General features: G+C 34.8%; 1 protein-coding gene across 3 annotated transcripts in view; it reads right to left on the bottom strand.

Moving 5' to 3' along the window:
• The window catches only part of CGNL1 (cingulin like 1), a 54,912-nt gene that overhangs the window by 2,646 nt on the left and 38,621 nt on the right, over positions 1 to 13,645 (bottom strand). For all 3 annotated transcript variants that reach the window (XM_088062968.1, XM_014251248.2, XM_088062969.1), the window contains exons 11-18: positions 12,939 to 13,091; positions 12,141 to 12,311; positions 9,750 to 9,911; positions 8,844 to 8,933; positions 3,079 to 3,162; positions 1,814 to 1,938; positions 1,159 to 1,267; positions 120 to 283 (exon numbers count right to left, since the gene is read on the bottom strand). In XM_088062968.1, coding sequence (XP_087919094.1) covers positions 120 to 283; positions 1,159 to 1,267; positions 1,814 to 1,938; positions 3,079 to 3,162; positions 8,844 to 8,933; positions 9,750 to 9,911; positions 12,141 to 12,311; positions 12,939 to 13,091 — 1,058 coding nt within the window. The remainder of the gene's footprint in view (positions 1 to 119; positions 284 to 1,158; positions 1,268 to 1,813; positions 1,939 to 3,078; positions 3,163 to 8,843; positions 8,934 to 9,749; positions 9,912 to 12,140; positions 12,312 to 12,938; positions 13,092 to 13,645) is intronic.

Genomic DNA, 13,645 nt, shown 5'->3' with positions numbered 1-13,645 from the left:
TGTGTGTGCTGGTGACAAACTTGTAGAGAAAGCCCCAGTTTATGGACTACAGACGCAAGTGGTCAAATGTGTGAGAAGTGATGTGATACAGAACTGGAAGATCTGACAACTCATCCTACCTTAATTCTTTTTTTGCAGTGTTAAGCTGTCCTTGCAATTGTTCATTTATGTCTAGTTGCTCTTCAAGTTCTCTCTGAAGTTTCTTTTTAGCATTTTCCAGTCTGTCTATTTCTTCTTCAGCTTCTTCAACTTGACGTTTCATTGCTTTCAAACGCAAACTCAACTGCAATATTTACATGTCATCTGATTAGAGGACTATTTTAATAAAGGAATTTTATTCTTCCAGCATCTATGAGAGGGAGAATAAAGACAAAACTTTGCCAGTGTAGTGACACTGTAATCCTCTGCTTCAGAAATATTTGAAAGTCAGCATTAGACTTTAAGAAAAATAATGTGATATGGTTTTTTTACAAAGAAAAACCAGCAACAAGCAAAGAGAGCTTCACTAGAGTAAGACAGTATTATGTGATAGCAAGAGCTGGTAATCAATTACGACAGAGTTAAAAAGGTGTCTAAGTTAAGAAACTTTAACAGACAGATACTATAAGATACATTTCAAAAACCCAGAGGATTTTTAAAGATCATTCCTCTAATGGATGTCTGCAATTTGAAACACACTGTTCATTCTCCAGGCAGAATATTAACTGTTGGCTCATGTGCTGAAACAATCCATGTTTTAATCAACAAAGACCACCAGTAATGGTAGAACACATTGCTATTAGAACATCAGTGTGTGTTTAGACTTACAGCCCATATTTAACAGTAAATGGCTTTTTTTTAAAACAAGATTTTATGGTGGCAAGACAGAATATGTTACTTGTTGGTGTATTTATAGGATCAATTACTCTCTGTTATTTGCTTTATTTCTTAAATTAGCATTGCTTCTGTAACGGCTTTCTTTTAATAATTTTCACAATTAATAACAATTTAGTATTAGAAAAAAGCACATGAAGCAATAGCAGCTGCAAATATCACTAAATGGGAATTCATAAACAGAGTAATCAGAATCTACCTCCATTCATCTTGTATCTTTTACATATGATGGTTTATGCTAGTAGGATTAATATCAGATATTTGCATGTTAGTCTTTCCCTCTACCTGGTCCTTCTGATCAGTCAGTGACAGATGTTCATCATCTACTTGCAACATTAACTCCTTCACTTTCCTCTCAAGTCTGCGGTTACTTAGTTGGAAATTGGCTCTATCCCTAGGGGAAAAACAAAACCAACAAAAGACAGGTTTGTAAAAAAGGAACTGAAATACTCCAAATCCTGTTAATTTAATTTCTTAACAAACTTTTAAAAATTAAATAAACACTTAGGCTCCCTGCTTGGACTTACTGAATGCATGCAACATATTGAGAAATTTGTTCATAAGTAGAAATGACTAAGGAGAACTTCTTCTGTCACTACAGCAACATTTTGCAACAAAAATACATGCCTCTAAGAACAACAAAAAGCGAACATGAAAGTAGATGTCTCAAGGTACAGTTAATATTTCTAAGTCTGTTCCATTTTATAAAATAAGGAACTATGGAACCATGTTAGCACTGTGCCCAGTTTTAAATTTTAAGACAAACTGCTACTGTGCTTGCAGCCAAAATGAAAATTTGCAATACTTTTATGAAACAGTAACCATTTTAATTTGGTGAAAAAAATCCCAAGTTAGTTGTAATAAATTTAATATTAGCAAGAGGCCATAATAATAATAAACATAAATGTGCATGTTTTGATCTTGATATAACTGGTTTTACCTCTCTTCATTTGCAAGTCGCTCTTCCAGCTCTGTGATCCTTGCCTCCATCTGAGCAACAAGTCCCTCCTTACTGGATCGGTAAGAGCCCTCCAGGTGAAGGATTCGGCTCTTCAAGTCCTTGTTCTATAGTTGGAACACACTTGGTTAATACACAATTACTCAGATTGACAAATATCACCTTAACACCAAATTCATGTCTCCAGGAAAACATGTATCAGTATGTACAGTGATCAATATAGTATTTAGTGAACATGGAAAGTAATTGAGATTTTACAGTTTACTACAAACAAATTTTCTACTAATGTGGCTTATTGAAAAGAATTTACTGTTCAGCTTTGGTTTAAGTTTTAGGAATAAACGGACCCTTAAACCTCAGACAGTTTGAAAGCCCCTTCCAGCAGTACTTTTTAATATGCCTTTTTTTTCCCCAATACTTTGTCAGATCTGTCTTATGTTCCACCCAATTCTTTTGTAGAATTCTGTGTTCTTGCCCTGTAAATCACTGGTGTATGGCTAGAACAAGTAGACAAAGGAATTATTTACATCCAATACCACTTTACTTTATTAAAGCTGCTACTGGGGTGTTCCCCTGCCTTTCTTAACTCTCTGATGCTACTCCTACTACAAAAATAGTTTGAAAAATATTTGTAAAAGGAAACTTTTTGCTAAGATTTTTCTGAGGCTAGGTAATACAGGTGTTCAATGGGAACCTAGTCAAAGAGTTGACAGGAAAAAAACCAAAAACCAACAAATAAAGAGTTACATGATGAACAGAAAACCAAAGCTCTTTGTTAGAGAAATTCAAAGCATGATCTCAGGTCTCAAAAACAGCAAAAAGGACTATGACAGGAAACTCAGAACTAAATTATAAGAATGCACATAGTATATACCAGTAGGTGGCATTCTTTTTTCTCAAACTATTAAGATGAGATCAATGTCACATAATTGAAGGCACCTAATTAGGTGTGTTGTACTAACACATTCTCTAAATTCCCATTACAATCTGTTTTATATTCTTGAGTTTTTAAATAATACTATGACTTGTTGAGACAGCTTCCCTCTGGGTCTCACCTAAGGGCTATGATAAGTAATCTTGCTTTCAAAGACCACTGAACGGCAGAAGAATTATTTACTACTACAGAAGAAAACACTCAACTAAAATCACAATTATTTGATATATATTCAACAGTGTTCCTGAAGTACTGTTAAGCCTTGGCAGAACAGCTCCTCCAAAACTGGTAATTTACAACCAGTCATAATTACCTGTCTTTCCAATGAAATTTTGTCACACTCCAAGTCTTGCTTTATAGCTCTTTCCTGAAGTAGCTCTGTCCTCATTTGTTCAATCTATTAGAGAAAGAAGACAGAAATTTTAATAAGAGACTTAAATAACATTTATCTATATGATACCGTGTGTATGCACACATATAAACTACATATACCTATGCAATAAGCAATATGTTCTTTCTCAGAACTCAAGACATATACATGATGTCAGATGAGTTTTACAGATACAATCTTGAAAAAAAATTCTGCTTCAGGAAGTCCATGTTATTCCCAATACTTGTTCTAGGCACTTCACATCCACATTGGATATTGTTGATGTTTACCATATACATTCTATAGCAAGGAACTGAACTCTAAGCTGTTGTATAAGGGACACATCATGTGGCAGGACACTGAGTTCTGGAACATCACATCCATCTTCAAACATCTTTTCCAGTTGTTTTCATACTTAAGTCTGAATCTCTAAAACAGCACCTTACTTTTAAGCTGCTGACTAGTCAAAGTTAAGTTTATCTTTGTTAAACACAAGCTGGTACCTGCAGACAAGTGCCTAGAACTCAGTGAAACACTCCACAGAGAACTGCAGTTTTCTGTATGTATGGGAGTAGTAAAAGCTCTTTTTCAACAGACTGCTGCATGATGGATACAAACATCGCTCCCCTCCTCCAGTCAATTTTATGTCTGCTGTACTGGAGGGGCACCAACCTCTAGATTTGGAGAGGGGGTAGGTTTTGCTTGTTTTGTTAAAAGTCAGCTTTGTCTACAGTTTCTGTTAATATTTCTGCTCCACATTCAACAACCACAAGGAAGATATATTCTCCATGTGTAAAGAAGTTAAAAAGCTACCTATTCAATAGAGATGCAAGATAAGAGTGCAGAATTAGTTTGTTTTACCTCACTATTGGATTTGATTGGAAAAAAAATTGAGGGCAAAGAAAACTCTAAACTGCCTAACAGTTGCTACTGAAACTTTGGTGCTAAAGAACAAAGTTTGTACGTCTATTGAAATACTTATCTTGCTTCCAATCTTTTCTGAGACTCCCCGCAAATCCCTAAAATGCTTCTGCAGGCACAGTAAATGTTACCACAGCATTTGTGGTTTACACTGCACAGGATTTATTATGATAGATATCATCTGGGGAACACAGTGAATATCTGTATCAATTACTGTACCTGCAAAGAAACAGACTGATAAAGATTCCAGTGGCCGCAGCATTCTTCCCTGCTTTACATCAGTTACATAAGAACTTGCATAAACACACCATCCCAGTTAAGCAAATCTCAGTTACAGATTTATCTCAGTAAAGGTCTTTCAAAAGCCCTTGGGAATTCTTGCATAAAAAAATCCAAAAGCAATGTTAAGAATGTGAAGGTTAAACAAGTACAGCAGATGAAAATTTACCCTAGGCCTTATTTTTTAACCACATCATAATATTAAAAGAAACATTTTCAGTTAATCGTGGTTAAAGGAAGTAATTTGCACTGTTTCTGGAACCTGAAAATTGATATATGAATACAAATAATGGCAGCAATGCATGCAGTTGCATATGTTATGTCACAGGATGGGAACAGAAGAGTAGAAGGCATTCCTGAAAACTAAAGTCATAACAGCTCCTAGAATACCAATGGCAGCATGTGGCTGTGTTCTCAACAGCTGAGTAATTGCTTAAAAGCTCTCATTGTCACATGGAAGCCTAATAATAACAGTGTTTTATATGTTATACAGTAAAATATTATATAGTAAAGTATTATTTTATAGACAAATTAGAATCATGTGTATAATAGCTGTATTTTTTAATGAAAGAGATGAAAAAAGTTATAATGTGAGGGATTACATAGAATTTATTCTGCTGTAATTGCTTTAGCAAGACAGGAAAAAATACAGCTAAATTTGTGGTAAAATGAATGACTAATTAAACATGTAGCTGTTAACTGAAGAAAGGGGTTTTGTTTTATGTAGGAACTTGCTTAATGGACCACTCTGAGGTTCTACTGTGCTCTTACTGTGCTCAGAGGCTGTAACAAATTTGTGCAGCCTTCCCAAGATTCAAACTAAGGAATTATTTAGAGGACAATTATTATATTTCCAAGATGACTGCTCCTGTTGTTGGACACCTCTTGGTAAAAGCGACCTCACAGAAAGGTAGTGGGAGAGAGAAAAAGTGCTAAATCTGATTAGGATCAGAAAGCTACATGCAAATATATACAAGAGCTTGTTAAAAGGAAAGGGCAGCAGATAAAATTCTTGCTGGAGAAGATATAAACTGTTTTATCTTTTTATGTTTTTCAACAGTAAACACAAAATTAATATGCACAAATGAGAAAAGCAGTTGTCTGCCAAAATGTGCTTGAAATTCCATTTATTTCACAGCTGTAAAGTGTATCGGTTTCATGGCCATACTCTGTGTATGTACCATGTGGGACATTATGTTCCATGTTCTACCTTTCCTATACATGATATATAGGAAATATATGAGACTTGTGTCTAATATGTCTAATTATGTCTAATATATAATACTTGTGCTAAAAGAATAGATATTTCTGCAGCTTAAAGCAACATTTACCACAGCTGGATTTGAAGAATGCCAATAACAAAGAATTGAGAAAAGCAATTGTATCAGATTTTACAAAGCCTTATCATTTTGTGCCAGCTTTAAGATTAAAAGCAGCTGTTCAGTTCATTACAGTGAAAGCAATTTGATTTCTAATAATAAATTAGATTATTATTGAACATCAGTATTGTTCACTATGTAACAGGTTTGCAGCGTATGTTTCTTGTTAATTCCTAAGTAGCACATGTATATATACACACACATATACATACATACATATATACACAAATATATATATATATGTCTTAGACAATTTCCAAGTATGTGATCAAAAAAAACACTGATTAATCAAGAAGAAAGCTAAAGCTAAACAGATCCCTTTGTTGCTTCAAAACTGAAAAACAATCTTCATATTCAGATTTTCATTTCTTTGCTTCCTACAGCCAGTGCCAGCTAAAGAGCAGGTATCCAACTCTCCACTGGGAACACGACCAAAAGGAAGTGAATGATGCAGGTCAGTACAATTTTATCTATTTATTCTAAAATCATCATGAAAACTAATAATTTTTCACCCTTACTGGAAACAACTCTGAAATCAATAGTCTCTTGCTCACATTTTCACAGAGCACAAGAATTGATGAGGGTATTGTGAGGGTTTTTCAATTATGTTTGCGAAGTCAATACGGCAAGAGATACTTCATTTCACTTGTTCATAGGAAAAAAGTCACTTATTAAAATATGTCCTGTCCCTGCTCACTTTAGACTCAAAGAGCAGTTGAGTGCTCTAGCTTTCCGTATGTCTGTAGTAGTGTGGCTTGAGTATTTTGGTCTTTCTAGAGTTGATAATACATTATCATTTAAAAACTAATAGGATATGACCCACTTTTCCCCAAATTTTTTTTCTGTTTCCACTCTGCTGTGGTGCTTCTTGAGAACAACACAAAATGAGATGAAAACAGTGTGTCATGCAGTCATTCAGATTGAAAAGGCTGTTTAAATTAAAAAAGAATAACATTTCATGGCAAGAGAAATGTGAACTATTAGTCTTGCCAATGTTTTATTCAAACATTCAGCTTTATGTAAAATAGAAACAGTTGTTTAAATTTGTTTTTACTGGAAATTTCAGTATTATAATTCATTATCAGTATGTTAAAATAACATATTTATAATAATAGTTTTAAAAATGTAGAGGAATACAGATATTACCAAAATAAATCCATTATAATTTCTCATGTCATTATAAATGCTTAGCAGACCCTGAAATACTCTTTAGTAATTTGACTACTTAGTCATTCTGGCATAAAATCAAAACAAAGCAACCTTTATAACTCATGTGTGAAATGAGAAATTCCAGACCTCAAAATAAATACGTCTTTTACCCATTATGTAACATTTTAGTCACCAAACTGTATTTTAGGTTTCCATTCAGTTAGCAAATTAACTTCCATAGCAGCTATGACTAAAGTTCTTTTATCCCAGGTTTACAACACAGCACAGAATCCAGTATTAAAGGCTTCCTGCTTTAACAACAGCCTGACCCCACATTATTATAGGTCCTTTACATTCTATTTCACCCACTGAGTCTGTATAGGAGACTATAGGAGTCTGGACAATATCAATGGAACAATAGCAGAAAGTCTTTATTCCAATCAAATAGAATCACAGTAACCTGAGTTCAAACAAAGCAGTAATGGTGCCTTCATGCTTCAAGGATGTGTGAGAGAAAGCTGAGCTCTACCTCACTTTAAACTCCTAGCTGTCTCAGTGGAACACAGAATTTCATTGAAAAGACACAGAAACTAAGATTTTATTTTCTGTTCTCCCTCTGAAGCTACAGCTACTCAAAAGAATGTCAGTAGTTTTTTTTTTCTGGAGAAGAAGAAATGAGAACAGAACAGATTATTGTGGGTGTCCCAATGCTAATTGTCCCCTGAGCTTCTAGGAAATTACTGTGAGCTGTAGTACTTCATGCAGAGTTACAGCAGCAGATGTGCTGCAATGAGTTATGCATCAGTTTCACAGCTTTAAGAAAGCAAAAATAAGGCAAAGAATATTATCTAGGCCACGATATTCCAAGACAGCCACATCACTGTATTTCTTTCCCTGAACTATTACAACATTTGCATGATCCTGACTACTCAGCCATGGATGTCTGGCTACTTTTGCAGTAATCAGGCCCTAGACTTTATAGTTTATTATAGGACCTATAATTTCTTGTGTCAGTTCATTCAGAAATCATGAATAATATTATTAAGGCCTCTGTCTTCAAACCAATGAACTCCTAATTCTCCTAAGACTTGGTAATTTCCAATTCAATGGTCTCATTTCCGATCCGCTCACTCCAATTCCCCCACATGCACATTCACGAACTTTATTGAAGACAGAGGTAAAATGTTCCTTTATTTGAGAGGGAATACCTGGATTACTTTTTATTTTGACTGAGGCCTCACCATACAGTCTCCACAACTTCTTCCCTCTACTTACACAGACAAAAGCCTTTTTTTTTGTTATTTTTTTGTTACGTGTTTGACTTGCTATAATAGGTCTCACTTAGCTTGGCAAGTATTTATCTACATTTTCTGCCCCATGAGACATTAATAAATCCTCAATAATAAATCCTTCTTCTCATCTTTCTGGGCTATCAACTTACATTACACTTCTCAAACAAAGGACTGATGTTTTCATGTGGAAAATACTTTCCAATTGTCTTGCCTTTGACATATCTTAATCAGTTTTTACACTTGTAATGAAAATAAAGCTTCCTCTCTGTTGAAACTGGCTAGCATCCTTGGTTCAGCTGATTTCACTAAGTAATTCCACAATTTCCTAAAGCTCCTCCTCTTCCTTCTTTGAAATTAAGAGTCTATTATGCTGAATTACTTTTCAGTATGATTAAAATTGTGATCTTTCAATGTAAGAGACTCTTCACAACAGGCTTACTGGTCTTCAGTCTTTATATACATCCTGTTTTCCAGTTAGAACAACTGGAAAAATGGTCTGTGATGATGTGGAGGGAGCATATTTAATCATGTTTGTGAACCTTGGGTTTTTTGGATTTACATGCTATGCTCAAGTATAGCATATAAACCCTATTGCTAATCATTATATAGTTGATCAATATTGATTGTGATCCTAATAACACTTTTTCATAGAATCATTAAACAAAAGCCGGAAGACTTGTTCAAGTACCTGTTCTCTGCACCTGCTGATCCTCTCAGACAACAAATCTGAATTATTCTTTTCTTCATCAAGCTCAAGTTCCAGGTGAGACAACTTGTCCTAAGTGGAACAAAGAAAAGCAACCTCAACACACTACTTTCCTCTTCAGATTGCTATCATTTTCCATCCTCTTCAGATTGCTATCAGGGCGTTCTTCTTTAAACTTCAAGGACCCATAGTGTCTGAAAGACTAAGCTTGGAAACTGAAATGCCTCAAAACACACAGCAAAAGACATGGCAGGTAGATAAGGCTTTACAGTAAATTTGTTTGACAGACATAAAATAAACATTTTGTTTCCTTTTTTTATCACTCCAAACAATTTCAAGAATATAAGAGAAATTCTGTAATGTTTCTATTGAGACTTTGAGTGTCTGCATTACATTATATATTTGAAAGACAAATTTCTGTTTATCTGAGTACAATGACATAGAAATGTTTGTTTATGAAAGTCAAATGACAGCCTAGTTGAACTGAACAGTTATGATGCCCTGTAAGAAGTTAGAGTTACAATGTTATTCAGACTCCTGAAACGAATTGATATCAAAGGCTAAAACTTTTAAATATTTTTGAAGTTCTGAATGATGGGCCTAGAAATGAAAGTAATGCTAATTTTCATGACAAGCTCTAGATAAAATAAATTAAAAAGAAGTTAATTAAAATTACGAGAGAAAATTCTAATTTAGAACATATCATGTTACAATAGATATGCTAACAAATCACCTTTAAAATATACCACATTATTTTCTGCAGTAATACTACAAGGATTTTCAACAACATGAAGCTATTTTGATTCCTTCCAAGCAGAATCCATGTGAAACACCAAAATTACTTTCATCTCTTCAAAAAAGAAACAAACCCATACAAATGTCTTTTACCTCCATTAGTTTGATTTGTCTCGCCCGATCATCTTTTAAGTGGTTTTTGGCCTCCAGTTCATACTCCAAACTTTTCACAGTCTGTTCCAGTAACTGAGTTTTTGTTATTGCCTCATCCTGAGCTCTCTGGTGGTCCCTCAGGTTTTCTTCCATCAGGCGCATCTGAAGCAATAAGATCATGGGAATACACTTTGTACTTCCTATAAACAAGGGATGGCAGTAAAGGGGACTCACTGCAAACACAGCAGATCTGGATGCATGACAGGAATTCCACCAAGTTACTGGCTTTTCACAGTAATTTTTGTTTTATCCACAAGATGGCACCAAGAAAATAAACTTGGATTATGACCTACGATGACATGCTTCATGCTACATGTTTTACACTGAAAATTATCCATGGTGTGGTTCTTTAGATATTAGATACAGTTGAGCTACCTGCTGAGGACAAAAGTTCCCTATTCAACTGTGTGTCCTCAATAGTATTATCTGGAAAACCTTCATGGTACTTTAAATATATATATAATTAGTGAGAGGGGTTTTAGGAGAAATCATGACCATTCCTTGTGTGTGTAACTTAACTTGTAAGAGATATATAATATAGGATGAAAGTTTTTTTTCCTTAACGGTTTTCCACATTCTTCCTCTGTTTCAAGTGCTTATTTTAGTAATGAAGCTAAAATAATGTATCAGTGAACATTCAGAGTTCTAAGTCCTGACACTTGCATGACTTGGTGAACAGCTGGCTAAGTGCAGGGATTTGTACATTAATATCCTTTTATATGCATTTAATGTTTCAGAATGACATTGAATTGTCAGCTTTCAAGATGAGTATCTTCTGTGAATCCACACAGAACCCAGAACAGATGCAGCAGTGAAGAACTCCCATATTGCCTCACAAGACTGATGTATTGTTTTTCTACTCGACCAACATAATACTCATGTTGCCATGATCATTACAATCCTTGGCTTTTGATAAGACTCTCAGAAAAGGTATTTTTTTGTGCACTGTGACACCTAGCCAGGATAATTTTGATAGACAACAGACTTTCATGTTCAGTGGAAGGACTATTTATACTTGTTAAACACAAAGAAGATAGTGGTAATAAAGAGTTTCAATTTTCCTGGATATTTAGTCTCACAGAAAGTCAGCTGTTTAACCTGCCTTTCCTATATTTTGCTTCCTCTTTTGCAGTTAGTTGCCATATTACATTTTAAAGCCCTAGCATATTGCCTCATGGAGATGTCAAATTCCACAGTTACTACTATTTTGTCCTTTGTATACTGTTTGGATTATCTTTTTGTCAAATAATAGTTTATTTTGCGCTTTAATTTTTTTCTCTGTATTTGTTTTGTAATTGTAATAGATGACACTAGAATTATTTTTAGTAACTGCAAACACAGAGTGTTTACACTGCATAAACATACATTTACATATTTGATGTATGTATTAATACAACTTCATTCAACTCAAGAGCTATGTTCTCAAAATCACTGTTTTATCTTTCATTTCTCATCAAGAGTCTTCATCCCTTTACAAAGGCTCGCCATCCCTGAATGGAATAAATATAGAAGGAAGACACAACAAAATAGAGGAACTACTCTTTCTCCTATTGCTGTTCTTGTAAATTTAATTTAAAACAAATTTTCTAAGGGGAGAGGAAACTGGAATAAATATAGAAGGAAGACACAACAAAATAGAGGAACTACTCTTTCTCCTATTGCTGTTCTTGTAAATTTAATTTAAAACAAATTTTCTAAGGGGAGAGGAAACTGGAAAAATCCTACTACTGAAACATTCCGGACAGAGAAAACATCTGTGACCAATGTATTCTCATAGTTTTTCCAACTGGAGAGCAGGTATATGCAAATTTTTAAAAGACTGGATTGTCTTTATGGCAAAATTTACATATAACGAGGCAGACACTCAAGACTGGATGATTCTTGGTTGCACAGAAACCTTTGTCGTTTAAAGCTGCACCTTGGCTCATATGAAAGAAGAGAAGAATGTATTTTTGCATGTTTGTTTGTTTTTCCTAAATAACTGGTGAGTTTTTCCTAATCAAAAACATTTCTAAATTCTCAATCCTCCAGCAGCAGGCATTAAAGATCAGCAGATCATCAGTGGAATCCCTGTCATATCACTTGAGGTGCATTCATTTGTCAAACACTGCATTTATATGTCCTAAACAGGAACCCCCATTTCCCCAGCAGAAATAACATGCTGATCATCACCATGAAAAATCAAACTCAAAAGCCTGCTGAGATCAGCCTCTCATGATGTACATGAGAGTACACAAAAGCATGATAACAAACATTCATTATCTTGAAAACTGCCTGCACTGAATTCTAGGTCAAAGTTGAGAATTCGTCATTGAATTTATGAGTCATTACCTCATCTTGCATTCTTATGTTCATCAGGCGTGATTTTTCTACCTCAATATTTTTCTCCTTCAATTGCCTCTGGAGATCTATAAATTCCCTGCGATTTTTCTCCTTGTATTCATCAAGCTGGCTCTGAAGCTCTAGAGTTGATGTTCTTGAGATCTCCACCATTTCAGACATCTGGGCAAAAAGTACATATACAAAAGGTTCCATTGTGTTTAATATAGCAAGTTTTTTTCCCTCCAGCTTCAGTATTCAGCTCAGTAGTTACAAAGAGAAAATTTATCAAACATTCCCAAATAAATTAATTTATATGCAGAAGTGGGAAAACACAAAACAGTAAAGTTAATTTCTAACCGCATGTGTGACAAGACATGCTTTTTGTCTGTCAGCAGTTCTTCCAGCTGAGTGACACAATGAAGTGCACAGCTACACTTCAGCATGTTGGTATTAGCTGTACAGTTTACACACAGACAGCACAATAAATCTGATGCAGAAATTTCGAGCATCAGCTGTAAAATTCTGAAATACCACTGTACTGTACATGAGAACTGAACTCAGATCTGGGATCTGGTTTATACAGAACTGGTTTACAATGCCATTTTGTGATAGTGGTGTTCCAGTCATCGTTCCAGCCCTGAAAAGCTTTTAATAAGAGCTTCTAGGTTAAAAAAACTAATATTAAACTTCGTATTCTACTTTCTTTAATACATTTAAAAATGTATAACTCTTTACAATTTGCCAGTTCATTCACTTCTATCTGTTAAATACTCAGATCCCTGCAGCCTCTTGCGGGTGAACTCATACCTCCTCCTGTAACTTTTCAACAGTCTTAATTAGTTGCAATCGTTCATTCTCCATTTCATTCTTTATCTGCTTTAACTGCTCCTTCTGCTGAGTTTCATCTTTTAATTGCTGACTTATCTGCTGTCGTTCCTGTGAAACGCAACGGATGTTCTCCTGCAGTAGATTAAAAAATATATATCATGAAATGTAGATCATCTTTTCTAATGCCTTAAAGGTATGTTACTTAACACAGTAATACCAGCAGCTGCTGTAAAATTAAGACAAATTTTAGGTTTTACAGTTTGCTAGCTAGTATAGGACAAACACTGATATATCATGCTAGAAACAACTGAATGTCCATTTATACCTCTTTTCTTAACTCAAGTATTAAAACCATGATGCCATGGGAATGTCGCTACCAACTATCCAAATGCTGCAGTTTCCTTGGTGTCTGCCCATTCAGTACACTATACTGAATTTCATTATTTGAAATCTGGATTTGAAATTTATAGGACAGCTTCAATGGTCAATTTAAGTATAATCTCTAATTTGAGTGCCCTTCATGTACAAAAAGCCTTCAGCACTTTTCAGTGGAATTGGCTGGCCAGTCACAGTGTAACTGCAAGTCAGGCAAACAGCCTGTCAGCTGCCAATTTAAAGCCAATACTTAGTGGCAATTAATTACTTTGTGAAGAAGCTAAAGTGCCATTATATGAAAAGAGAACAAA

This window comes from Pseudopodoces humilis, chromosome 16, assembly GCF_049639895.1.
Source record: "Pseudopodoces humilis isolate 2021_Gansu_Grassland_sample_001 chromosome 16, ASM4963989v1, whole genome shotgun sequence".
NCBI classification, from domain to species: Eukaryota; Metazoa; Chordata; class Aves; order Passeriformes; family Paridae; genus Pseudopodoces; species Pseudopodoces humilis.
Note: the sequence above shows the minus strand (reverse complement) of the source record. Positions and strands in the feature narration are given on the sequence as shown.